Below are 25,560 nucleotides of genomic sequence, written 5' to 3' on the forward strand. Positions count from 1 at the left end.
CACGGGTGGGAGCCACACACATCGGGACTACGCTTTCCTGCCCCTTGCCATGTTCCATCACGAGCTCGAGAGAGGTGGGGTTCCTGCCAGGGCTTGCATCTTCCAGGGGTAGGCCGCCGCCGTTGGCGAGAAGGGCCCTAACCACGTTCTCGCCCACGGCATCCAGGGGCCCAAAAATGCCTATTTTTTTAGCGAAAAGGGGTATTTGGCGAGATTCGGGGGCCGTACGCAGCCCCACAAGGCGAGAATGCACCACGGGAAACGCCCAATCTTTCTCGCCTAAGGGCCTACATTTGGGGCAATTTTTCCCCGAAGATGCAATCCCTGGTTCCGGGCTTCCTTCCTGCTCCAGGTGGGTGTCAGCCATGGCTTCGGCGCCTCGTGCTAGCGGCATGCTTGATGATACTTGTGATACTTCGTAACTCCTTCTGATGCTGCCCTGATACATGGCTTGATGGCCGGTTGGGCCAGGACAGTTCAAGGTCAGGTGCTGAGGACAGGGCTGGCAGGGCTGGCTTCCTGTGAGCGGCACAGACCTCTTGGCGCTGTGACCTGGCCACCTGCCATGCCGCGCGTTGGGGCCACTGCACGATCCTGATGCTTGAGGGAGCCAGGCTGCACCGGTTACACTTGCCGCTGAGGGCGTTGGCAGGCTGCGCGTCCAGCGGCGGGTGGCGGCGGCATCGAAGGGATCTCGTGCGACACCGGAATACCGTAGCCCATGCGAGCACGTGCGGGCAAAGCGGCGAGGAGGCCCGAGCTGCATACATACGGTACTGCGTTGCAGTACACAGCATCGTGCGGGTCTACTGGACCGTGGTGAAACCCCGGCCTGTGTCACGTAGCACACCACCATCACTTCATCCAATCCGACTGCCACGGGCGCCACCGCGCCAGGCCGTCGGCACCGCCGTACACCGCACACACGCCACAATGTGCTGTCCTGCCAGGCGCAGCAGGCAGCAGCCCCCGCTGCAAGACGAACGCTGGTTCGTCGCGTAACGATCTAATAATGGTTACAACGTCAGATCAGTCATCAGTAGTCCCCGTCACGTCGCCAGGAAGTGCCGTCCTCAACCCCTCTCCCTCAAAACGCCAGCTTCTGCTGGGCCCGCCGGGCCGCCCGCGCCGCCGCCCGCCCGCCGCCACCATCCTCGCTCGCACGTCCCGCGCCACCCGCCGCCGGCTCGTCTTCGCCAATCTCCTCGAGCCCATCGTCCTCCGTGGGCCGCCGCCCGCCCGCGCCCGGCCCTGCACCCGCACCGCCCGCGGGGTCGCCGGCGGCTCCGGACTGTGAGGCGGCTCGCCGTGAGGCTGCGCGCGCCAGCGCGGCCGTGGTGCCACCGGAGGTGGAGGGGGCGCGAGAGAGCGGCCGGGAGCCCGCGTCTGCGCCTCCGGCGCTCGTGTCCGCGCCTCCTACTGACGGCGTCCTGGGTTGCGGGTGGTTACATGTGCGGACAAGTAGCGCCAACGTGACGTGCTAATTCACAAAGCAGAAGCCTTAGGGGTGTAATAGGCGGCAGACCGCGAGCCGAGGCCTTGCTGCGCGCTGCTGGCCCCGACAGCACACGGACTGACACACGGCACCCTAACCCCCGGTCCTCACCCCTCTTGAGACGACGCCGTGGGCGCCTCCTTGGCGGCCTTGCGCCGAGCGAGGCGGTCCGCGTAGCGGTCGCGGGGGGCTGCGGGCGGGAGGAGGGGCGGGAAAGGGTGTTCAGGCCGGGGCCTAGGCGGTGTAATTTTCCGGCTCTGCTAGCAATGTGTTTTACCCGACACCCGACAAGCATCTCAGCGCACTGCTCCGGCGGCCCAGCGAATGTGCCTCTGGACGTCGGCAGTTCCATGTTTCATACAAACGTTTGCATGAATGGTTAAACCCCCCACCCCTGCACACACGTGTGGCGCCGCCGGCGCGGCTGCCGAAGGACGCCTCTGAGCGCAGGTCGTCCTGCGGGCGGGCAAGTGAGCGGCTCCAGGAATTGGGGACAGGGACTTGACTCCCCTGATTTCCATTGAGCTCAAAGCCGAGACTGAGACTGTGGAGGGGGAAGGTCAGCTGCAGGGGCCGCTTCACTCGCGGATCTGGCCATGGCAGGACAGGCGGGCTGCAATAGCCAAGACCTTACCCCGCGCGGGGACGGCGACGGCTGCGCGGCGGCGAAGCCGCGGAAGGAGCCCCGCCCGCCGCCCGCCTTGTCGAACATGCTGGTCCTGTGGGGGCGCGAGCACAAACACATGCAAACACCCATCGCGTGGCCTGGTGCGCTTGACTGTGAATGTGCCGTGCTGACAATGCAACTGGGGTGCGGCAAATGTCCCTGCATGATCCTTTTTCAATCCCAATCTCGCGTGTTGACATGCGTCGCGTGTTCCGCATACTTTGCAACCCGGCCAAATGTCCGGTAGCAACCCCCTCCTGCGCCAACACGCAAAAAGGCCATCCAACGTTCCGCCCGTTGCGCCTCCTGCTCCCGCGCGCACCTGAAGCCCCTGCTCCCTTTTCCCCCGCCCCCGCCCCGTCCCCCGCCCCCACCCAACCCATACTGCCCGAACTGGACCACCCGAAACCCGACTCAACAGGCCGGCCCTCCCCAGAACCGGCATTGGCGACCCAGCGCCCTGCTCATGCCCGCCCTCACCTGCTTGACTCCGAGGGCAGGGGACTGGGCGTGCCGCCAGCCTGCCGCTTGGTGTCGATGGCGGCACGTGCCGCGGAGAAGCGCTCCTCCCGCCCCGCCCGCACCAGCTTCTGGCCCTCTGTCATCGTCTCCTGGGCGCGCCGGTGCTCCTGCGCGTGTGTGTTCACGTGAGCGCGTGGAATGGAATGAAACGAGAGCCAGTGCGAGTGATCGGTAGCTGCATGTGTAGACTGGGTGCCAGGTGCCCGGTGCAGTACTTGTGTTTCACACGCGCCCTCCCTCCCTCCCTCCCTCCCTCCCCGCCTCTCCCCCTGCCCGCTGCTGCCCCTCCCTCCATCCCTCCCCGCTGCTGCTGCTCCCGCCCACCTCCAACGCTGCCGCCTTGTTTGCAAGCTGTGTGGACTGTCGCAGGATGTTGGTGGTGAGACGCTCCAGGGCCGCGGCCAGGCTCTCGCCGCCCTGGTGCGTCACGTTCTCCAGGTTCTGTGTGTGTGTGGGGGGGGGGGGGGCGGGCGGGGCAGGATGGTTGAATGGGTATGTGGCTTTGCAAGGTTGCGTCTACCGTACCCAAGACACCGTATACTCCTAGGTGGGCAGTACATGCCAGAGCCCAAGAACTGATCCGGTGATCCCCCAAGGGGCCGGCGAACGTGTGGTAGCATGAGATAGGCAATCTGTCCCACACGCGCAAGAGCCGAGGGATGCACACAGCGCCGGGAGGCTGGACCCGCGGGCTGCGCCGCGCGGCACGCACCCGTGTGAGCAGGCTGATGCGTAGGTGCACGCTGCCCGCGCCCACGGTGCAGATGAAGGGGCCGGCGTCCTCCCGCTTGCGCAGGTCGGTGATGAAGGTCTCGTCCTCCAGCCGCGGGATGAGGCCCGTGTGCCAGCCTGACGGGGGGTTCACAATCATGATTGGTTAAGGAAGTGGTAGACAACAGGCCTTCTTGGTGGGTGGGCGGTGGGGCGGGGCGGGGTGGTTGTAAAGACCAGCCCAAAGTAAACCAGGCCAAGCCAGGAGGTGGGGCGGGCGGGGTGCGTGTGAGCGTTCGTGCGTGTGTGTAATGCATGCGGGTACCAGGTGTGACACCATGCCCAGCCTGGCTTAACCCTCTCCCCTCCGTTAAGCGCGTGTGGGACCCGAAGCCATGACACCCTCGCTAACATGCACATGCACCCGCTCCGTATGCGTGTATGCTTCCCTTGCGCCCTCTTAACACAGACACCCTCTCCCTGTGCCTCTTACAAACACCCTCTCCTTGCGCCCGCTAACATACACCCTCTTCCTGCACCTCCCCCTCCTGTTTCCTTGGTTCAACGTTACCCCCCTCCTCCCTCGCTCCTCCCTCGCTGTCTCACCGAAGAAGCTGCGCCCCAGCGCCCTGTTGCTCTCCACCGCGAACCAGGTGTGGCAGGACAGGTGGTGTGTGCCTGGCTGCGTGGGCAGGTTCACCAGCGCGTAAGACACAAAGCTGTCGCGTCCGGCGGACTCGTCGCGGGCATACACCATCAGCAGCAGCGCCGGCCAGCCCTGTTGGGTAGGTGGGTTGAAGGGGGGGGGGGGTGGATAGTGTGCGTGGAGGACGGAGTGGTTGAATCATGAGGGTGGTTTGGGTTGGGGAGATGGGTGGTTTGGGTTGGGGATAGATGGACGTGCGGCTGAGGCCAGGACAGTGCGGTGTGGTGGTGGTGGTGGTGGCCGTGGTGGTGGTCATGCCCTGCATCCGACCCTCACGTGCACGACCCTCTACCCGACCACTCTATCCCTTCGCCCCTCCTGCTTTGCTTGTTACGTACATGCTTCCAATCACAAGCCAGTGCCACTCCCCCCTGCCGCCGGGTCTCGTCTGGACGGCCGCCCTCCTCTCCCGCACACATTCACCCTGCATCCTCAACCCCGTCTTGGCGTACTTGGGACTGGAATCAACTACCCCCTCCCTCACCTGCACCCTCGCCCCCCCATTGTCTTAGCTAGCGCAACCCCTCTTCCCGCACCCGCAGGCTGTGTGTGCGCAGGTGCAACCCCCCCTCTTCCCCCACCTGCAGGCTGTGTGTGCGCAGGTGCAACCCCCCCTCTTCCCGCACCTGCAGGCTGTGTGTGCGCAGGTGCACCCTCGCCCCCCCTCCCGCACCTGCAGGCTGTGTGTGCGCAGGTGCACGTCCAGCGGGTGCTCCCACAGCACCAGGTCCTCCTCCGGCACGTCGCTGCAGCAGGCGTGAGTGGCGCCCTGCAGGCCAGGGAGAGGAAGAGAGGGGAAGGGAGAGAGAGAGGGAGGGCGCAAGGGCAGGGTGACGCGGCGGATAGAAAGGACGTATACCATATACTGTACTGCGTTGACATTGATTTGTTTGAAATGCGTATGGAAGGGTTTGCCGCTCCCAGCCCACCCGCCTCGGCCCCTGCCCCTGCCTTGCCCTGCCCTGCCCTCCCCTGCCTTCCTCCCCTCCCCTCCTCCTGCCTCCCCTTCCTGCCGCCTGCCTGCCTCCCCTTCCCGCCCCCTAACCTGCTGCAGGCCGCGCGCCACCTGCCAGCCCTTGCTGGGCTCGTACAGCAGCTGCCAGCGGCAGAACAGCATGGGCGTGGCGGCGCTGAAGCCCGAGCCGCCCACGATCTCGCCGACGAAGTGCAGGTCCGCCACCTGCAGGGAAGTGTTTGCCGATAAAATAATATAAAGTTTACGGCAAAGAGGTAAAGTGGGTCTGCTACAGGTGTGGCGTGTGAGCGAGGGCACACGTGCGCGTGCGTTCCGTTTGTGTGCACAAGTCATCCACCGGTGCGGCATGCCAGGGGGCGGAGGTCTGCTGCTGCAACCAGGTTTACGTTAGGTCTGCCTGGCAATCCTGATGCGGTGTCATCGGTGCGCACCCTCACCTGCACCTGTTGTTGCTGCTGCTTAGCGGGGCCCGCGCCGCCCTTGGAGCCCCTCTGCGGAGGGTTGCAAGCAGGAAGAGGCGCGTGAGGGAGCAAGGCCGGAACAAGCAAGTCATGAGCCAGCTACATTTCTCGGCAGCCATGGCAGGCATCCTTTCAAGCCGGGGGCCGCGGGGTGCGATATACTCCCCAGCACCGCCAGCAACACGACCAGCTGGCGAGCAGCCCACCCCGTCCTCTCACGGCTCCTCAAACAAGAAACCACCCCTTTCCCGACATCTGAACCTTACGTCCCCTTTCGAGCCGGCAAAGGAACACGTGGTGCCGCCAAAGCACGCGCCAGCAACACCACACACCACACCTCCCGGCACCGTCGGGCCCGCAGTCCCGCACCTTCTTGAAGCCGCTGCCGCGCCTGCTGCTGCGGCCCTGGCCCCCCGCCGCCGAGAACGAGTCCAGCGAGTCGTAGGAGGAGCGCAGGTCAGTGCGCGAGCCGCTGCAAGGGTAGGTGGGCGTGTGGATAGGGCGAGGCGGTGGGCGTGTGGATGCGGCGAGGCGGTGGGCATGTGGATGCGGTGAGGCGGTGGGCGTGTGAATGGTTCGAGGCGGTGGGCGTGTGGATGGCAATGTGGGGCATGGCGGGGATGCGGGAGAGCGGGAGAGGAGAGACATCGCACCACACCGCACACGGCTCAGCCTCGCGCTCACCCGCCCATACCGGTACTCACACTCGGCGTGCGGGGCTGCCTAGCTCGGAGCCGCCGTCTGAGGGCGTGGCGCCGCCGGCACGTGGCTCAGGGCTCTGGCCTGCTGCCGACATGCGCCGCCGCCCCCGAGGCATCGGCGAGTCCTCCGCGGCTAGTCCATACCTGTGGAGCGCCCCACCGCGCCAGGCCGGAGCCCATATCGCCAGGCAGGTATGTATCAGTGAGGCTGGGCATAAGTAGCAAGCAGGCAGGCGAGCTGAGGCCTGAAGGGCGCGATTGCGCGGCTTCTGAGCTCCGGGAGCCAGGCTGGCCTGCATGGTGCTAGTTCACTGGCGTTGGGAACTGGGAAGCCTTCCCAAGTGTCTGGCCGGACGCTGTTACTCACGGACCCTGCGCGTGCTCGCCCTCCATCCCTCATGCAGCTGCATCGTAAGTCATGCTGTGGTGGAAAACGCACCTGGTCATGTCTACGTCTGGGTCGACGCCGCCGGCAGAGGGCAGCCGGCTGTTGCTAGTGGCCCGTGTGGGGCTGGTCATGGCGTCGCCCTCCCCAGCCCCGGCAGTGCGTGAGTTGCGTCCCTCGCCGGGGCTTAGCTGCGCCAGTCGCCGACGCTCTCGCCGCCTGTCTGCTTCTGATGCGGCCTGGGCGCCCGCGATTGCCTGGCCGATGGATGGCATCTCCTGCAACCCGGACGGCGCTGGCTGTTGAGGTGGTTGGGCAGCCCCGTCCCCAAAACCGGTACGAGGCCCCGGCCCCGGCAGCATGCTCGCAAGGTCTGCCATGCCTGGTATAGGGCTGAGCCTTGTGTCTAGAGCTCAAAGCGTGGCTCCCTTGTAAGCGGAGGCATTCTTGGGACACTAGAGAGATGGTCAAGAATGCGAGTCGACGTTCGCGTTTTGGCAGCAGCACTTTGTATGCATTAATTTAACATGTGTTGGCGTTTGATGAAACAGTGGGCGCAAGGCACGAGCGCAGGGCGCGAAGAGCTGTAGGAAGTTGAAGTCGGAAAAGCAGTCGCGGTCGTATAGAGCTCTTTCAGCAGGCTTTGACTCAGCATCCTGACAGCGCATACAATTGCAGCTGTGTGAGTGCAAGCGTCTTTCGGTTTGCAAGACAGCTCTGGATTCAGCTCAGGATGGTGCTTCGGTCTCCCTGGCCGTTTACCTGCGCCGCTGCCTAGTCGGCATTAATCTTCCCTTTAGCACATGTTCTAGGCGACACTGCACGGGCGCCAAGCCCTGCTCGGATTGTAAGAAATGGGGGCCGAGGCTCCGGCAGCCTCCAAAAAGGCTAAACGGCCCAAAGTCGATGCTAAGTCATTAGCTGATGATGTTCGGCAATTTGCAAGCACCCTAGGCCTGGCGAGTGGCGCTGCTGCCGGCGGCAACGACGACGACGCCTTTGCCGACTTCGCGCCGAGCAAGGCGAAAAAGTCCATCGCTGCCGACGGTGGCCATCCCAACAAGCGGCAACGCTTGAATGAGGATGGCGGTGACGGTTCGGCGGCTCCGGGACGCAAGCAGCCGCCGGCGCAGAAGAAGGCCGCCGTGAAGGTCACGGATGCAAAGCAGCCAAAAGATAACAAGAAGCAGGAGCAGCGCGGGCGGAAGGGCCAGGATGGCCCCCGCGGTGGCGATGACGATGAGTTGGGTGGCGACGAGCATGGCGGCGCCAAGGGCCGCGAGGGAGGCTCGTCGGACCCACTCAAGGCCCGCGACTGGAACTTTGGCGTCGGCCCCCGGCCTGGTGGGTCCCGGTTGCGCTGAGTTGGCTGTCCTATCGGGCTCCGACCGGGTGGGGTCTTGGCGATCCCTCCCTCAGCCAGGGCCCGTCCCCCGCCGCCATGGGCATGCATCCACCCGCTCTGCACCACCCTCTTCTACGCGTCTGAAGCCTTAAATGCTCATGGATCCGTCGTATTTCGAACCTACCTGCAGGCGAGTCCAAGGGGCTCAAGTCGTTGCTGGGCAAAGGCGACTCCAACATCTGGCACCAGGCGCTGGCCAAGCTGCCGCCGCTGCAGGCGGAAGAGGCCGGCGGCCAAAGCGTTGACCCGGACCTCTACGAGCAGCGGCGAGTAGCTGCCGAGAAGCTGATGGAGTCGGAGGCCGCTGCCTTTGAGAAGGAGCTGTCGAAGCGCAACCCCACCGACTCGAACTGGCTGCAGCAGGTCCGGCGAGCCGGTACCAGCGCCGACAAGCTCGCGGCGGCCACGCTGCTGGTGCAGGTGAGAGCAAGAGTTCGAGGGCGGGGGGAGGGAAGAAGGCACAGGGGATGCAGCATACCGGGAGGGCTGCCGTGGGCTGTGAGAGTGGGGTTCTGGTTATGGGATGGTGGGTCATTCGGCCGGACTACCGGCGGATGCGCAGGCCTTGCCGTGGTCGCGCGACTGGGTTGTACCGTCAGGTTGGGTGGTGCCGAGTTGGCACACCGGTCACTGCAGCTGCAGCAGCACATGCACCTGCGCACACACTCCCAGGCGGATAGTCCCAATGGGGCCCTGAACCGTTTGGATTAACCGGCGCAGTCAGTAACATTGGGCCATATGATAGCGGTTGCGCCATACCTTTGCGCTGTCCGCATAGCTCCAGGACCATACAGCTTCTTTCTTGACAGAGCTTCATGGCAGCGACGATTTGCAGTTCAGCACCTGCGCTCACACTCCCAGACGGCTAGTCCATTTGGGCCATGATCCGTTTGGATTAACCGGCGCAGTTAGGAAACCCGGCCACATGATACCGGTTGCGCCTTCCACATGCGCTATCCGTTTAGCTCCAGGCTTGAACAGTCTGTACGCTTTTGTTGTACTGTACCTCCATCAGCTTGCATGCTATCTCTGCGCACACACTCCCAGGCGGATAGTCCCAATGGGGCCCTGAACCGTTTGGATTAACCGGCGCAGTCAGTAACATTGGGCCATATGATAGCGGTTGCGCCCTTCCTTTGCGCTATCCGCATAGCTCCAGGACCATACAGCTTCTCCTTTATTGCAGCCAGCGCGACTCCCACCAAGGACACCTCCATCCTGCCTCCACTTCTCATGTCCATGCACCACCCCATGCACCATCCCATGTCCTTACCACACCTGTCCCTTATCAACGCTTCATCTCTGCAGGAGTCTGCGCCCGGCAACATCAAGGCTCTGGACACGCTGGTGACGCTGGCGGCCAAACGCGGCGGAGGCAAGGAGCTGGTGCGGCAGGCGCTGGAGGCGCTGCAGGTGCGTGGCCGCATGCATGCGTGCGCGAGTTTGCAGTCGGGCAGGGGAGGGGACTGGGGAGGACGGCGCTCCCACCGACGCGATGCGCCAGGTTAGGCCCTGTCCCTGGAGGCTATGCCGGCTTGCACGTGTAGTAGCATGCTACTTGTGCAGCCACGCGGCCTTCCCTTCACCCTCAACCCGCCACCACACCGCACCAACACCCATACCCACACCCAATAACAAACACCGCACCATCCTCCACGCCGCGCAGGAGCTGTTCACTCGCTTCCTGCTGCCGGACCGTAAGCTGCGCTTCCTGGAGCAGCAGCCGCTGGCGGCGCTGGGCCCTGCCTCCGCGCCGCTGGGCCGCGACGGCGAGCGCCGCCTGCTGCTGTGGTGGACGGAGGACTGCGTCAAGCGCCGCTACGCGCAGTTCGTGGCGGCGCTGGAGGAGCACAGCAAGGACAACTTGGAGTTCTTGAAGGAGAAGGCCATGCGTGTAATGGGCGAGCTGCTGGCGGCCAAGCCCGAGTGCGAGGCGGCGCTGCTGTCGGGCCTGGTGAACAAGCTGGGCGACCCCAGCCGCCAGGTGGCCAGCAAGGCGGTGTACCTGCTCATGCAGCTGCTGGGCTCGCACCCGGTCATGAAGCCGGTGGTGGTGCGGGAGGTGAGCAGGGGGCCGCTGGGAGGGGTGTGTGGGTGTAGCGTGTACCCTATATCGGTCTTGTCTCTGAGCGGCGTGGTACCGACATTCAGAGGTAAGGCCCGACCCAAGACCCCGGAAGCGCCCTTGTGACCTAGGGTTGGCTGGGCCGCTGGTTCAACATTACAACACAATGTTAGTGTGCGCCCAACAAAGTCTGATTAGTACCTTTGATCTAGTTTGTACCTATAGTTTGCTGGGCACTAGTAACCGCGTCACAACCTCCATACTGCCTAGTATTACAGTGCAGCAGCGTGGCAAGGAGATGCGCACATTTCTGGGTCTTGCGTGGCTCATTTTGGGAAGAGCGCCTGTGCAGTGGTGCAGTCCTGCGGGTTGCGTGGCCTTAAAGCCTTTACATTCTTTGTGTGCATGCTCGCATTACACTGGCATAACGTGTCTTATCCTGCGATCTCATAGCAGGGTTAGCAACCGCGTCACAACCTCCATACTGCCCAGTATTACAGTGCAGCAGCGTGGCAAGGAGATGCGCACATTTCTCGGTCTTGCGTGGCTCATTTCGGGAAGAGCGCCTGTGCAATGGTGCAGTCCCCGGGTTGCGTGGCCTTAAATTCTCACGACACATCACAATTTGTTGGCAATTACATTCACACCGCGTTTGTACACAAGACTAAGTGCAATGTATCATAGCAGGCATCCGTAACCGCCCTTGCCCGACTTAACCGCGTCACAACCTCCATACTGCCTAGTATTACAGTGCAGCAGCGTGGCAAGGAGATGCGCACATTTCTGGGTCTTGCGTGGCTCATTTTGGGAAGAGCGCCTGTGCAGTGGCGCCTCCCCGCGGGCGGCTTGGCCTCAAATCCAGATAAAATGCACTACCGCACTGCTTTGGCACCGCATTCTGCGTAGCATCCTGTATCATATCATGCCGTAAGCGGCTGAGTAAACCGCGTCACAACCTCCATACTGCCCAGTATTACAGTGCAGCAGCGTGGCAAGGAGATGCGCACATTTCTGGGTCTTGCGTGGCTCATTTTGGGAAGAGCGCCTGTGCAGTGGCGCCTCCCCGCGGGCGGCGTGGCCTCAAATCCAGATAAAATGCACTACCGCACTGCTTTGGCACCGCATTCTGCGTAGCATCCTGTATCATATCATGCCGTAAGCGGCTGAGTAAACCGCGTCACAACCTCCATACTGCCCAGTATTACAGTGCAGCAGCGTGGCAAGGAGATGCGCACATTTCTGGGTCTTGCGTGGCTCATTTTGGGAAGAGCGCCTGTGCAGTGGCGCCTCCCCGCGGGCTGCGTGGCCTTAAATTCTACCATAACATCGTATTATATTTTGATCGCATCCCTTGTCTCTCTCAACCTGCTTAACGCGCAAATCCTAAAGTATCCAACATCTTTAAAACTGTCGCCGTGCAGGTGGAGCGCTTCGTGTTCCGGCCAGGGCTGGCTGACAAGGCCCGCTACTACGCCGTAGTCTTCTTGAACCAGGTGCGTGCGGCGTGTGTGGGGCTGGGAACCTGGCTAGGCTGGGAACCTGGCTCCGCTGGGCTGGGCTGTGAAGGCGGCAAGGCTGTCAGTGCTTCCGGCTCTTCGCCACCCCGTGCGTGGTGCCAAACTGCGCGCCGTAAGCTGTACCCTGCTACAGCTGCGCCTGCAACCACGATAGCGTTTAGTGCCCTCCGCTTTCATCACGCTAGGTTGTGACGCTTCTGACGCGGCCCTGTTTTCCCCCCTCCCTCGCGTTGTGCCCTCAGGTGCCTCTGAGCCACCGCGCCAGCGAGGGCGGCGACGTGCTGGCCAAGAAGCTGATCGACCTCTACTTCACGCTGTTCAAGCTGGTGGTGGAGGGAAGCATTGGCAGCGCTGCGGCGCTGCGCAAGCAGCAGGTAGGCGGATCTGTGTCTGTGTCTGTGTCGATACCTGGCATTTTGCGATGGCGAAAGGCATACGTGTGTAAACATCTGCAGTTGCGGCAGTGGTTCACTCGAGGGGTTGATGAGTTTAGTCCTTTCCTCGTTGAAGTCCTACAGCGGCCCCCTTCGGGGGGTCGCGGCTGAGGACCACCCCAAGGCTCTGACCCTCGAGCTCCCACAGCTTGCACGCACAACAAAGCATTCGTTTCCCTCCGTTTTCATGCGCTGCGGCCTGTGTGGCGTTTACCGCACACCGCAATCCTGCACGCTAGCTCCCCTCATTGGACTCGCGGCCGCTACGCCCCGACACGGGTGTCTCTTCACCAACTCCTATCCTCATGCGCAGCCTTCCCACCTCACCGCCTTCCTTGTTGCAGGAGGAGAAGTACGCCGAGGAGAAGCAGAAGTTCTGGCGCGAGCAGCGCAAGCAGGAGACCGGCGGCGGCCGGGGCGGGCGCGGCGGGCGCGGCGGGCGCGGCAGCTGGGGTGGCCGCGGTGGCCGCGGCGGGCGCGGCGATAAGAAGTCCCGCCCTCCTCCACCACCCAAGTTCGCGGTGGTGAGTCACGCCTGGCGGGGCCCCGAGGAGCGCTTGCGCGTCCCCACCCCACCCGGCAAACTTCTTGACCCCCCTCAACTCGGAACCGAAGCCATCGACCCCTCCTGCTCCCCCACCCTCTCCATCTCTTTCCAACCTTACCTCTTAACTCGGCACCCGCCACGCCGCTCACACGCACAACAGGCCGAGGAGATCGACGCGCGCCTGCTGTCGGGCCTGATCACGGGCGTGCGCCGCGCCTTCCCCTACGTGGCGCCCGGCGACGTGGAGCCGCTGATCGAGTCGTCCGCCTCGCAGCTGTTCCGGCTGGTGCACACCGCGCCCTTCACCGTGGCGGTGCAGGCGCTGCTGCTGCTGCACCAGCTCATGTCGGCGCGCGCCGCCGTGAGCGATCGCTACTACCGAGCGCTGTACGCGGCGATGGAGCGCGAGGGCCCCACCACCTCGAGCCGCGCGCCCATGTTCCTGAGCCTGCTGTTCAAGGCCATGAAGGTGCGCGAGAGAAGGCGGTGTGTTCCTCGCGCAGTCGCAGGCACCATGATCATCGAAGCCAGGAATGACACCCCCCGTCCTCGGTGCCTATTGCCTTTCGGACTTGAGTACTGACAGCTTCCTTATCCCGCGTGTGCGTCTCTCACACACTTGCAGGAGGACGTGTCTGTGAAGCGCGTGTCCGCCTTCGCCAAGCGCCTGCTGCAGCTGGCGGCCGCCGCGCCGCCCAACTGGGCCTGCGGCGCGCTGCTGCTGCTGTCGCAGGTGCTGGCGGCGCAGCCGGCCCTGTGGGCGTCCATCACGCACGCGGAGGACATTGGCGGCGGCAGCGTGGAGTCGTTCAAGGACAAGGCGGCGCCCGAGGACGACGACGACGACGGCATTGAGGCGTTCAAGGACGATGACGGCACTGATGATGGTGAGGAGGCGGATGAGGAGGGGGGCGGCGGCGAGGGCATCCAGCTCGACATCAGCGGCCGCAAGGGCGCCAACGCGCTCGCCAGCACCAGCGGGCGAGGCGGCGCGGGCGCGGCTGGCGGCGGCTCGCTGGCGGCGAAGTCAGCGGCGGCCAAGGCGGCGGCCGAGGCGGCGGAGGCGGCGGCGGTGTGGCCGCAGCCCGGCTACTACGAGATGGACAAGCGGTGAGGAGCGCGGCGTTGTAATCTTTTGCATAACTTGCGTTTGGGGCAAGAGTCGGCTGTGCCTGCACAATTCACACCGACTCATGCCGCAGCAGCTGACGTCTCCCAACCCCCGCTCTCCCTCCCCCTGCCTCGTCGCTGCAGTGAGCCGCTGTACGCCAACGCCGACCGCTCCTGCTGGTGGGAGCTGACGGCGCTGGCGGCGCACGCGCACCCCAGCGTGGCGGCCATGGCCCGCGCGCTGCTGGCGGGCGCGCCCGTGCTGTACGACGGCGACCCGCTGCGCGACCTCGGCCTTGCGGCCTTCCTGGACAAGTTCGTCAGCAAGAAGGCCAAGGTAAGAAGAAAGAGAGCAAAGCAAATACATGCTTAAACGCAACCTTGCATTCCGTGTTATATTGTCTGTGTGAGTGTTCCTGTGGCTTGCCCTGCCGCGCAAGCATTCCGGTTTGCGGCAGCCTCACACATCTCACCGCCGGCCTGTTCCCTAACCTGTCACATCTTGATCGCCCTGCAGCCGGTGACGCGCGGTGCGTCCGTGATGGAGCCCACGTCCGCGCCTCTGGTGGCGGCGGGCGCTGTGCCGCTGCCGTCCAAGAAGGCGGCAGCTGCCTCGGGCGGCGCCACGCCGGCGGGCGCCACGCTGGCCAAGCTCAGCAGCGACGCCTTTGCGGCGCTGGCGGAGGCGCAGGTGGACTCGGCCGACCTGTTCTTCCACAAGTGAGTGTGTTGAAAGGGATGGAGGTTAAGTATCGAGGAGCGGGTTGACCACCTGCTTCCAGGCCGTGGGCACAGCTTGTCAGTGGAGCACTGAAGGTGTGCGTCAGCCGAGCTGTGTTCCTACTTCCCGCCACCACCTACCGACAACCCTGACACGCCCGCGCCCTTCCTCGCGCACACGCTCCCCTCCACACAGGTTCCTCAACCTCAAGGGCGTGCAGGACAAGCGCGCCCGGCGCGTCGAGGCCAAGCAGCGCAAGAAGGGCAAGGCCGACGGCGACGACGCCGGCGACGACGTCGAGGAGCTGGACGCCCTGGGCGAGCCGCTCAGCGACGCCGACGACGAGGAGGTCGACCGCTTCCTCGCCAAGCAGGAGGGCATGGCGGACGAGCAGCTGGGCCTGGGCGGCCTGGCGATGGAGGACGACGAGGACGTGGACGGCTACGATTACGGGGATCTTGCAAGGGCCATGGAGGCGGGCGAGGGCCTCAGCGACGAGGAGGACGGCGGCGCGCGGGGCAGCGAGCTGGAGGACGATGAGGACGAGGAGGGGAGAGGTGAGATGGGGAGGGGCTGAGGGTGCGGGGGGTGCGACAGGGGAGAGCGAGATGCAGAGCCTATGGCAGCGGTATGGTTGTGCGTGACGTGGGCCCGACCTGCCACCGTGTTGTTGTCTCCTTGGCTTGACGTGACGTGGGGTGCCGGCATGCCATCTGGATCAGCCGCAGCCCAATCCCACTCCGGCCACGCTGACCTTGCCTCCCCGTTCTTGCTTTGCCTCCTGCTCAGGCGACGGGAGCGGCGATGGTGAGGACGAGGGCGAGGCGGCCGACCTCAACGTGCTGGACCTGCCAAGCCCCAGTGAGGACGACGAGGCGGACAGTGAGGACGGCGACGCCGCCAGCCGCAAGGAGCGGCAGCGGGCCGCCCTGGCGGCGGTGGGTCTCACGCAGGCCGACATCGACGGCCTGTCCTCCGAGGACGACTCGGACGGCGATGTCGGGGAAGATGACGACGACGATGAGGAGGAGGAGGATGTGGAGATGGCGGACGGCGAGGACGCGGAAGACCTGCCCACCGGCAGTGGCTCCGAGGACGAGGACGCCGGCGAGGGCGAGGATGACCATGAGGAGGGCGAGGGCGAGGAGGGCGAAGATGAGGACGACGACAGCGACGGCTTCATGGCGGCGATGATGGGCGGCGGCGACAGCGATGACGAGGAGATGGGCGGCGCTGATGACGAGGACCTGGGCCTTGATGATGATGAAGACGCCCCCGCCTTGGTCCCGCTGGGCGGCAAGAAGGCCGCTGACAAGAAGGGCGCCGGCAAGAAGGAGAAGGGCGGCGGCAGCCTGTTTGCCAGCGCCGACGACTACGAGGCGCTGATTGAGCGCGCGGAGAAGGAGGAGCGCGAGCGCAAGGCCAAGGGCGGCGACGATGAGGATGGGGACGAGGAGCAGGGCAGCCGTGGAGGCCGTGGCCGGGGGCGAGGGCGAGGGCGGGGCCGGGCAGGCAGCCGTGGGAGAGGCCGGGGCGGCGGTGGTGGTGATAGCGGCGGCCGTGGCCGCGATGGCGGCGGCCGTGGCGGCGGTGGCCGCGGTCGTGGGGGTGGCCGGGGTCGGGGCGGTTCCCCAGGTAGCCGCGGGCGAGGCGGCCGTGGTGGGCGCGGTGGGCGTGGTGGGCGGGGCCGGTATTAGATAGGGTCAGGCAGCTTTGTTCACAAGGTTCCAGCCCAGACGCAGGATGACACGCTGATGAATGGCATGTACAGTATGTTGCGACGTTGAAGATGTTTGTGAGAGAGGAACAGGATGCCTGAAGGGTATGGTCTTATTACTGCGTCCTAATGCGGTAACTGGTAAGCTTGTAATTCTCGAAAGCTGGTTTGCTGCGGTGGGCTACCCCTCGCGCCTCGTCCTGGGCACAGCTAGAGCAGGGCCGCAGGGGTGTCGGCCTGACCCACATGGCCTGCTTCCGGGGACGCGTAGGGTTTAACCGCCCCACTTGGCTGGGGAGCAGCTGGCTGCCACTGCGGGGCCCTGCGGGCCGAGAGGCTGGCATAACGGCATGCCGAGCTGCATCATACAAGGATGCCGCATCATCCCAAAAGGACTTGCCAAGTCGCGGGCTGGTAAGACACGGACTAGGACAGTGCGGGCGGCGGTGCTGGAGCGGCGCGGGGCGCGCGGCGTGGGAATCCAAGGGTCCGGGAAAAAAAGGGGGGGACACGTGCCGGGGATATTACGAACCCCAGAACGCAAATCTGCAGTAGTAATATTCGCTAACACGCACTTCCTTATGTCGATCAGGCCGTTTCTGCTCCATCTTACAAAGCTACGAAACGGCCTCGCGCGCGGCGAACTCGGTCAGGCCGACCCAAGGAGGCGCTTCCAATCTGTTCCAATACTTCGCCGCTCCGGTCGCTTTTGTGGTCATATTGTGCTCATAGTCGTCAAACTTAAAAGCTTTAACTCAGCATACATTTGCGCAAGGCTATGGCTAGGGCAAGCCCGGCGCTGGCTGCGGCTGACTAAAAGTGGAGAGACGCTTCCAGTTCCTGGCTCTTAAATGGCCGGCCCCTGCAACGACAACATAAGTGGCTCACACCTAACAGTTTTGCCACGGGGGGCCCTGCTCTCGATTCTTGCGGAGAGCGGAAATGCCAACTTTGAGGGGACCTGCAAGCCTCTGCGTGGTTTACTTGGGGAGCTGCTAGCTCATCAACGTAAGCAACATGACAGCCAGCTCTTTCCTCGCTTCCTCCTGTCCAGCCTGGGAGCCCAGTCTTGCGCGCGGCGCGCGTTCGCGGCTTGCCAGGCAAGCGGCCTACTGGCCGGACTACCGGAGTATCGATCAGACGCATTGGTCTCGTCCGTGCTGGCTGGGCTTGTCGAGCTGGGCGCTGAGGTGGGTGACTGACGTCGGTGCTGCACGGTCGTGTCAGACGCTTCAACCCCGACCGGGCTGCGTGACGAACTGCTGCGGGCTCACAGCTGGCAGTGCATGGTTTCCATATCGCAGGTTGACTTGCATGACGCCTTCCTCCTCAGTGCGGCCGCCAAGGCAGGGTATGCCGGGGCGATTGAGGTATTGCTGTCCAAGCTGCGGTTCGGGCCCAGCACCTTTGCGCTCTCGCGCGCGCTGACAGCAGCGGCGCAGAACGGCCGTGCAAGAGCCGTGGCGACCCTGCTGCGCGCCGGGGCGCCGGCAGCGGCATACAACCACGCCGCACTGGAGGCGGCTGCGCAGGGCGGGAATCCGGAGGTGAGGGAGGGCGCGTGGGCGGAGGCGGTGGGTGCTGGCCACGCAACACACGCTGCGCGCATGCCATTCTGGGCAGGCCCGTCTGATGCGCTGGCACTATGTAAACCGCAACTTGCATAACCGCGCTGGCCCCCGTTACGCACCATGCTTCGCGCTGCATCAGGTGGTGTATCGGCTGTGTGCGGCTGGCGCCGACCCCACCGCGGACGGCGGCGCCGCGCTGCGTGCCGCCGTGTGTGGCGGCCACACCGCCGCCGCGAGGGTGCTGCTGCAATACGGCGCAGACGCCCGCGCCCGATGCAGCGCCGCGCTGCTGCACGCCTGCGAGCTGCCGGCAGCGGCCGTGGCGGCGGTGGTGACGGCGGTGGCAAACCCGGCTCCTGATGCAGCAGCCAAACAGCTCAAGGGCGCAGATGTAGAGGGCCCCATCTCTGCACACGAGGCGGCAGTGCTTGAGTTGGTGGCGCTGCTCCTGGCGACGGGCGCGGACGCGCGGGCGCACGGGCGCGCTAGCCTGGAGGCGGCGGCTGCCCGGGGCTACGAGCGGGTGGTGCGGCTGCTGCTGCGGGCGGGCGCGGACCCGGCGGCGTGCAACAGCTCGGCGCTGGTGGCGGCCAGTGTGCAGGTGAGGAGGTCGGGGGGCTGGTGCGGAAGGCACACACAAGGCAGCGCCGAGCCCATCGCTCTGACACACAGCGCTGCACAGCCGTGCTGAGGTTACGCCCGCCCGGCCTTGCCGCTCTACCTGCCCGCGCTTGCTTCCCTCCCATTCCCCTTTACCAGCCCCCTAACCAGTTCCCTAACCAGTTTCCTCGCCTCCTCCTCCTCCTGCTCCTGTTCCCTCCAGGGCCACGAGGGTGTGGTGGATCTGCTGCTGGAGAGCGGCGCCGACCCCTGGGACATGAGCAGCCTGGCACTGCGCACCGCCAGCGACCGGGGCTTCGGAGCACTGGTGGACAGGCTGAGAGCGGCGGCGGCGTCGCGGCGGCCCGCGCACAGCACGCACGACAGCCTCGCGGACTGCGACGGCGGCCACCACACCCCGAGCGTCATGTCCGGGGCGTTTGCGCTGGGCCGCGGCAGCAGCGGCGAGCGCGTGTGCAGGAGCACGACCGCCAACGCCACAGCTGAGGCGCTCGCGATGGCGATGGCAACGGCGTCACGCCGCGGCGGCGGCGCTCCTGAGGCCGGCGGGTCCAGCCACGCACGCGCCGCGCACGGCATCCTGCGCACGGCGCCCGGCCTCTCCATGACCAGTGCCGGTCAGCAATTCCTCAGCGGCGCCAACGCCAGCGCCAGTCACGCCGCGTACGCCTGCAGCGGTCGGCGGCCGCTGCCGCTGCGCGCCGCCAAGAGCGGCCGCCACTGGAACATGGGCGACCCGTCCCGGGGCGGCGCCAGCGGTGCCAACCACGCCGCCTGCGGTACCGGCCACGGGCACGGCGCTGCGGGAAGCAGCAGCAGCGGGAGCCCCGCAGGTGCCGAGAGGAGCGGTGGGCGTGGCGGCGTGGCGACGCTCGCGGTCCCCAGCGGCTGGCGGCGGCACGCGGGCGACGGCGGCGGCAGCGCTGCCGGCAGCCCTAGCCAGTCAGTGGGCACCAACATCGTGAGCACGACGCAGTACGGCGAGGGTATTAGTACGGCAATACTGAGTACGACGCACGCGTCTGCGTACGGCAGCATGCTGCAGACTGTGAACGGTGCGGCGGTTTTGGCGCACTCGGGCACCGGAAACGCCGGTTGTACGGCGCCCAAGGGCGGCGGCTGGCCAGTCAGCCGTGGCGGCGGTGCCGTGCCTGTGGGGCTGGCGTTGGGCCAGGGGGTCGTGCTGGGGCCTAGCATGCAGGACGCGTTTCGGTCTTTCTCGTAAATTCATCTCGATGATGTTTGCGCTACTTTTGCGCGTGCCGTGCCTTGACTTGTATTGCTATCGCGCGATCCGATATGTGCATTGCGAGAGGCATACGGGGGACCGGGGAGGTGCGCGTGAGCCTGCAGTGCTTGTGCGCGCTCGTGGCAGGGTGGTCTGGCATTTGGTCTGGTCGTCTGCTGGTGGCCGACCCCAGAAAGGGGCCACCATTGGGGCTTTTCCGCACTGCAGAATGGCATGCGACTGAATCCTGTCGCGATACTCGACTGCTTGTGTTTGACTGTCATGCCGGCGCGCGCCGGCACAGACTGATTGATAGGGTCTCACACAGAAGCATCGTCGGTAACACATGTCGTATCCTGGGTTTGCGATTATGCTAAGTTGCCTTTCCTTACCGGTACTCGAACGCTCTGAGCCTGGGGCGCCCAGCATGGACACCCATGCAACAGTGATACTGTGCACTGACGCTATTCTGTGAACTGTCTATCCGCTTTTATTGGAGGGCCAGGGTCGCTCGCTAGCTGCAATCGCTTGCAGCTATGGCTTACGGCCAAGCTGACCCTGGAGCCCTGCTCTGCTCCGTACTACTTTCCAATCACAAAATTGTGCGACATCTGGAGTGGTCTGGGCTCCACCCATGACTGCTTGGAGGGAAGAACCATCGCCGGTGCCCTGTGCTCGTCCACTTGTGTTCGCACAGGTGTTGGAATTGCAATGCACATGTCCAGCTGTCCGTGTGCATGTGCCAGTCAGAGGCAGGGTGGGATTGCTGGACGAAGAATGCTACGGTGTCAAAGGTGCTGTATGCGCCGAGTGGTTTGTACAGCGCTGTATACTTTGACTACTGGATTGACAAGAGGCTGTCGTGGCATCGGGTGATAACCAGTACCCTTGCCTGCATTAACATGATTAGCCGACCATGGGTCCGAGCAAGCGATTTGTACGACCGTGGGCTCTAATGCGTCTGTCGTGATTCCTACCCAGTGATGGTGAAGATTTATGGAAACCAATGCGCCTGGGCGCGAGGACGCCCGTGTCGGATGGCTGTGGCTTGCCATGCGTGTGGAGTGGAAGGAGTGGGGGTGGGAGGCCGCAGAAGTGGGCGAGTGGCTGTGTGATCAGGCAGGAAGAATGGGTGAGCGGCCAACAGCCGCGCAGTTTTGGTTGGTTTGGTTGGGAGCGAGAGCCACAGCATGTGCCATGTGTGTGTGTGTGTGTGTGTGTGTGTGTGTGTGTGTGTGTGTGTGCGTGCGTGCGTGCGTGCGTGCGTGTGCGCGTGCGCGTGAAAATATAGTATGATGTTGGTTCTGGGACAGCTCCGACTAACCCCCAACTACCGCGTGTACGGCACCCCAACACCCTCAGCCGTACAGGAGTTTGCTGTGGCAGTCGGCAGCTGCGCGAGTGGGAGCAGGCAGTTGCACGGCAGCCCGGCTCGGAAGCTACCTGACTGTAGGGATGCACACGGGCAGTTGGTGCTGGTAGGCAGGCGCGCGAGTGGGAGTGGGCAATTGAGGGCGCACGCGTGTGGGAAGCTGCGGCAGAGTACGGCGGAGCACGGTGGAGGCTGGTGGTTGGCGCGGCCCGCAAGTGGGAGTGCATAGTTGTGAGCGCACCGTTGCGGAAGCTGAATGTGAGCTGCGTGTAAACTCAGAGAGACGCATGGGGGTAGCTCTGGTTCCATCAGCTGCCTCTAAGCGCACACGGTTTCACACGGCTGACACTGGGACCATCGCGGGGCGGCGCCAGCCGCTCCGCCGCACGGACGACTTGTCTGAGAAGCCGCGGCGCGTGGCGAGACGCGCTGGACTGCATGATATTCGCTGGGGCACGCGCGGGCGGGGCGTAGGGGCGGCTCGCAGGAACTCACGAAGGTGGGAGCTGTCAAAGCGGTCACCGGTCACGGCTCTGGCGGGGCACGACGCCGTTGAGGGAAACAATGAGCCAGTTCTAGACCTCAGGGGTTACAAGTTACTGTAGAGAATCACGCCGCCTCTCGGCTGTGGCTGCTGATGATGTTCTTACGTAGAAGCCACCGCCCACACGCCGATACCTTGCACGGGCAACTCAGCGGCCCCACCGCCCCCAACCGCCTCGGCCCGATCCCCGTGCCGCCCACGACTTGGCAGCCGCGCCCCCGCCGCCACCCGTCCCCCGCCCGGACGACGCCCACCCGCCCCCGCCGCCCCCGCCGCCCTCGCTGTCGTCGGTACTGCTCTCCTCGCTGCTCTCCTCTTCCTCCTCCTCCTCCTCCTCATCCCCAAAACCTTCCGTCCCATCCTCCATGACACCGCCCCCGTAAAACACCGACGCCGACGACGCAGCTGCCTCGCCACCCCCGCACGACGCAACGCCCCCAGCCGCGCCGCCCGTTGACGCCGCCCCTGCCCCGTCCGCTACCTTCGCTGCCGCCGCCGCGGCTTCCGCGGCGGCCGCCGCCGCCGCCGCCGCGGCGGCGGCGGCTTCGGCGGCGGCGGCGGGCGACAGCAGTCCCGCCAGGTCAGCGTAACCCATGGGCGGCGGGCGGTACGGTCTGTACGGCACGGCGGACGGCGTGGCGGCGGCGGCCTCCAGGGCGACCGCGTCGGCATCCAGGCCCAAATCGCCGATGAGTAAGAGCCCGTGTGCGTCAGGCCCGCGCACCGCCGCCGCCGCCGCCGCCGCGCTGGCACCGGGGCGGCGCTGTGGCGGCGCCGCCAGCCGCGGAATGGTGTATGCGGTGGTGGTGGTGGTGGGGGTGCTAGCGGCCGCCTGGGCTGTGCCGTTGGCGGCATGGCTTCCTGTCGCCGTCGCCGGCGCCGGGGCAGGCGCCGCCGCCGCCGCCGCCGCCGCCGCCGCCGCCGCTGCATCGCCGGCAGCGGACCCCAGCTCGGAAGGCGCCTGCGCACTGCCGCCGCTGCCGCCACTGGTGCTACCATCACCCCCGCTGCCGCTCTTCTCACCAGCCCCCGTCACCCCCGTCACCCCCGTCCCGCCTGCCCCCGTCCCGCCTGCCCCCGTCCAGGCTGCCCCCGTCCCGCCGGCTGCCGCCGCCGTCGCCGCCGCAAGGCTGGGCCCTGCGGGCTGCTGCCGCTCCAGCAAGGGCTCGGGCGCGTCCGGCGCCAGGCCGCCGCCGCCGCCGCCGCCGCCGCCGGCCAGCAGCTTGCGCAGGTGCACGTGCAGGCCCACCTCCAGGGTGCAGAGCCGCGCGGCCTGGAAGGCATCGCACAAAGGTTGGGACTTCAGGAGGGAGGGAGGAGGGAGGGAGGGAGGGAGGATGGGAGGGAGGGAGGGTTATGTGCCCGAGCCCCATGTAGAGGAAAGGCGGGTGGGGTTGTACATGGGTGGGAGGGTGTGCGGAAGCAGTGGCGTGAGACCTAACACATACGGCGAGCGCACGACGTGCGCGGCGGTAGGAGTGGGCATGCCTGGAGAGCATCGAGCTTCAGACACGTGGCATGTGACAGGTGCACACACACACAAATTTTCACACACACGCACACACACACACACACACACACACACACGCACGCACGCACGCACACACACACACACACACACACACACGCACACACGCACATACACACACATGTACGGTCCGCGCCCTGGGCGCCGCACCGCGCATACACACATACATTACACACCTGCCCCGCAAGGCGCGTCGCGGGCTGAGTCAGCTGCGGGCCCAGGTCCCGAATGTTTAGCCCGCCACTGCCGCCGCCGCCGCCACTGGGACTTCCGTTACTGCCAGTTGCACCCGCACCCGCCGCCGGCTGTGGCTGCTGATCTGCCGCCGCCGCCGGCGCGGCAGGCGGCGCCCCTGCTGCTGGACCTGCCCCCGCGCCGTCCGCGCCTCCTGGCGAACCCGCCTCGCCCTGCCCCTGTCCTTTCTGCTGTTGTTGCTGCTGCTGCTGCTGCTCCGCAGAGGGCGCGCCGGCCTTCGGCGCCTGCTCCGCCGCAGCAGCCTCATCTGCTGCCGCCTGGCCGGCCACCGCCGCCGCCGCGGCCGCCGCGCTCGCCATCCGGGTTGCAGCCGCGCTGGCGGCGCCGCCAGCCGGTGGGCGCATGGACAGCCTAGCTGTCAGCCCAATCTCCCCATCCTGGCTCGCCGTCAGGGATGTGATGCCGCCGCCGCCGCCGCCGCCACCGCCGCCGCCAAGGCCCAGACGCCGCGTGAGTGCGTCGTCGTCAACCGCCAGCATGCTCGCGATGGCGGCGGCGGCGGCGCCGCCAAAGTACAGGTCAGTGGCGGCGGCGGCGGCGCCGCCGCCGCCCTCCGTACCGAACAGGACATCCCCGCCCGCCTCCTCCACTTGCCGTACGGCGGACTGCGCCGCATGCACAACCACCCAACTTAACTGCAACAGCCATTCGAGCCCCGCCAGCGTTGCAGGCTGTAGCACAATGCCGCCCGGCGCGCCGCCAGGCACGGCTACGGCCGCGGCGGCTGTAGCAGCTGCGCCGCCGGCGGCGGCGCCCTGCCGCTTCTTGCCCTTGGCGGGGCTGGTGGCAGCAGCGGGCGCGGAAGGGGATGGCGTGGTGCCGGCGGCAGGAGTGGCTGCAGCGGCCGTTGTGTGGTTGGGTTCGGGCGGCTGTGGGCGGGTGTCGGGTCCCGTGCTGGCGCCGCCGCCGCCGCTCGTGCTAGCGCTGGCGGCGGGTGCCTCGTGGGCCGCCGGCGGGGTCGGCGGCAGCTGCTCTGACCCTCCAGACACGGCGGCAGCAGCCCCAGCCCCAGCCCCAGCACCAGCCCCAGCACCACCACCACCAACAGCCCCAGCAGCCCCAGCAGCACCACTACCGCCTTCAGCCGGCACCGCCGCACCCTTTGCCTTCTCCGACTTATGCTGGTGCTTCCGCCGCCGCTCCTGCGCGCGCTGCGCCGCCGCCTCCGCCGCCGCCGCCCGCCGCGCCGCCGCCGCCGCAACCGCCGGGCCGTTGGCGGCTGCCAGTTGGGCCACGTGGTCCTCGAGAAGTACGGGCCGTACCGCCACATGCTTCGGCACACCGATCTCCTCCAGGCCTGATAGTACGGCATTGGATTGACAAGGAAAAGGAAGTGAGAGCTTTTACTTGCGTGACCCTCTCCCTCTCTCCCTCTCCCTCTCCCTCTCCCTCTCCCTCTCCCTCTCCCTCTCCCCCTCCCTCTCCCTCTCCCTCTCCCTCTCCCTCTCCCTCTCCCTCTCCCTCTCCCCCTCCCCCTCCCCCTCCCCCTCACCCCAGGGTGTGCGGCTCCACCACTCATCCGCCAGGTCCGCCCCGGAGGCCAGCCACCAGCCCGCCCAGCTCAGCACGCCCACGCCCAGCGTCGCCAGCAGCCGCAGCGGCCCCGAGGGAGGCGGCTCCGCACCATGGGCGGGGGCGGCATTGGCCTGAGACCGCCGGCCTGTGTTGTGATGAGAGAGAGGGAGAAGGGAAGGGAAGGAACACCGCCGCGATTGTGTGTATGTGCGTGTGTGTTTGTGTGTGTTTCGTGTGGATTGTGGACCGAGGTGACCGCTGGCGTTGTTCAGAGGTGCGGCTTGGTTGCCGTGCAGGTGGCGGCAGGTGCCAACGGACCCACGGGCGTGCCAGAACACACAATGCAATACCGACGCTTTGTGTCGCCACCGGCCCAACACCATCACGAGCAACCCCACGAGCAACCCCACCCGCACTAGCACCGAGGCACCAACCCGTTTCATGGCATATTTCCTGAATAAGCACCACCTGCCACCCCGCGCCCCCCGCCTCCGCAACCCACCCTGCGCCGCAGCTCCCAGCTCCCTGAGCAGCTCCTTGGCCTCGGGCAGTCCGTCATCGCTATCCTCATCACCCGGCTGCTGCTGCTGCGGGTCGCCGCCTCCGCCTCCGCCGCCGCCGCCTGGCGGCGGCTGGCGGCCGCCGGGGCCCGAGCCCGGCATTCGGAGGATGGGGAAGCCTGCGGCGGAGTGCGGTGCGGCGCAGGAGGGCGGTGCGGCCCGCGCAGCATTCAGCACTCCATGCGACATCTTCCCTCGTCGGCATTTCATACTTGTAATCTGCTCA

General features: G+C 65.8%; 4 protein-coding genes across 4 annotated transcripts in view; 2 read left to right on the forward strand and 2 right to left on the reverse strand.

Moving 5' to 3' along the window:
- Positions 1-267: 267 nt before the first annotated feature.
- On the reverse strand, positions 268-7,303 carry CHLRE_10g459550v5 (uncharacterized protein). Its single transcript, XM_043067126.1, has 14 exons — positions 6,679-7,303; positions 6,243-6,383; positions 5,908-6,010; positions 5,515-5,568; positions 5,147-5,281; positions 4,775-4,870; positions 4,002-4,173; positions 3,397-3,533; positions 3,009-3,125; positions 2,643-2,791; positions 2,130-2,214; positions 1,900-1,951; positions 1,607-1,685; positions 268-1,430 (listed from the first exon to the last, which is right to left on the reverse strand). The coding sequence occupies exons 1-14, from the start codon at positions 7,002-7,004 to the stop codon at positions 1,088-1,090; spliced, it is 1,989 nt and encodes a 662-aa protein (XP_042920523.1). The 5' UTR covers positions 7,005-7,303; the 3' UTR covers positions 268-1,087.
- A 110-nt stretch (positions 7,304-7,413) lies between these two features.
- On the forward strand, positions 7,414-16,645 carry CHLRE_10g459600v5 (uncharacterized protein). Its single transcript, XM_043067127.1, has 13 exons — positions 7,414-7,968; positions 8,160-8,449; positions 9,338-9,442; positions 9,696-10,091; positions 11,516-11,587; positions 11,854-11,985; positions 12,390-12,569; positions 12,753-13,061; positions 13,218-13,702; positions 13,847-14,039; positions 14,220-14,422; positions 14,619-14,980; positions 15,213-16,645. The coding sequence occupies exons 1-13, from the start codon at positions 7,479-7,481 to the stop codon at positions 16,118-16,120; spliced, it is 4,125 nt and encodes a 1,374-aa protein (XP_042920524.1). The 5' UTR covers positions 7,414-7,478; the 3' UTR covers positions 16,121-16,645.
- Positions 16,646-16,723: 78 nt separating this feature from the next.
- On the forward strand, positions 16,724-21,217 carry CHLRE_10g459650v5 (uncharacterized protein). Its single transcript, XM_043067128.1, has 4 exons — positions 16,724-17,330; positions 17,445-17,687; positions 17,851-18,312; positions 18,535-21,217. The coding sequence occupies exons 1-4, from the start codon at positions 16,992-16,994 to the stop codon at positions 19,555-19,557; spliced, it is 2,067 nt and encodes a 688-aa protein (XP_042920525.1). The 5' UTR covers positions 16,724-16,991; the 3' UTR covers positions 19,558-21,217.
- Positions 21,218-21,509: 292 nt separating this feature from the next.
- CHLRE_10g459700v5 (uncharacterized protein) overlaps positions 21,510-25,560 on the reverse strand; it is a 12,114-nt gene continuing 8,063 nt past the window's right edge. The window contains exons 9-12 of the mRNA XM_043067129.1: positions 25,277-25,453; positions 24,752-24,919; positions 23,181-24,556; positions 21,510-22,749 (exon numbers count right to left, since the gene is read on the reverse strand). Of these exons, the coding sequence (XP_042920526.1) occupies positions 21,625-22,749; positions 23,181-24,556; positions 24,752-24,919; positions 25,277-25,453 (2,846 nt within the window). The 3' untranslated portion in view covers positions 21,510-21,624. The remainder of the gene's footprint in view (positions 22,750-23,180; positions 24,557-24,751; positions 24,920-25,276; positions 25,454-25,560) is intronic.

This window comes from Chlamydomonas reinhardtii, chromosome 10 (genome assembly GCF_000002595.2).
Source record: "Chlamydomonas reinhardtii strain CC-503 cw92 mt+ chromosome 10, whole genome shotgun sequence".
Taxonomy (NCBI): domain Eukaryota; kingdom Viridiplantae; phylum Chlorophyta; class Chlorophyceae; order Chlamydomonadales; family Chlamydomonadaceae; genus Chlamydomonas; species Chlamydomonas reinhardtii.

Excerpts from the sequence above, each read along its gene's own strand:
- CHLRE_10g459600v5 (XM_043067127.1), top strand. The coding sequence starts at position 7,479 with ATGGGGGCCGAGGCTCCGGCAGCCTCCAAAAAGGCTAAACGGCCCAAA. Across the intron at positions 13,703-13,846 it reads TACTACGAGATGGACAAGCG|TGAGCCGCTGTACGCCAACG; the intron begins GTGAGGAGCGCG and ends TCGTCGCTGCAG. Across the intron at positions 14,040-14,219 it reads TCGTCAGCAAGAAGGCCAAG|CCGGTGACGCGCGGTGCGTC; the intron begins GTAAGAAGAAAG and ends ATCGCCCTGCAG.
- CHLRE_10g459650v5 (XM_043067128.1), top strand. The coding sequence starts at position 16,992 with ATGGCCGGCCCCTGCAACGACAACATAAGTGGCTCACACCTAACAGTT. Across the intron at positions 17,688-17,850 it reads CGCAGGGCGGGAATCCGGAG|GTGGTGTATCGGCTGTGTGC; the intron begins GTGAGGGAGGGC and ends GCGCTGCATCAG. Across the intron at positions 18,313-18,534 it reads TGGTGGCGGCCAGTGTGCAG|GGCCACGAGGGTGTGGTGGA; the intron begins GTGAGGAGGTCG and ends TGTTCCCTCCAG.
- CHLRE_10g459550v5 (XM_043067126.1), bottom strand. The coding sequence starts at position 7,004 with ATGGCAGACCTTGCGAGCATGCTGCCGGGGCCGGGGCCTCGTACCGGT. Across the intron at positions 4,871-5,146 it reads TGGCGCGCGGCCTGCAGCAG|GGCGCCACTCACGCCTGCTG; the intron begins GTTAGGGGGCGG and ends CCTGGCCTGCAG. Across the intron at positions 1,431-1,606 it reads ACGGCGTCGTCTCAAGAGGG|GACGCCGTCAGTAGGAGGCG; the intron begins GTGAGGACCGGG and ends CCCGCAACCCAG.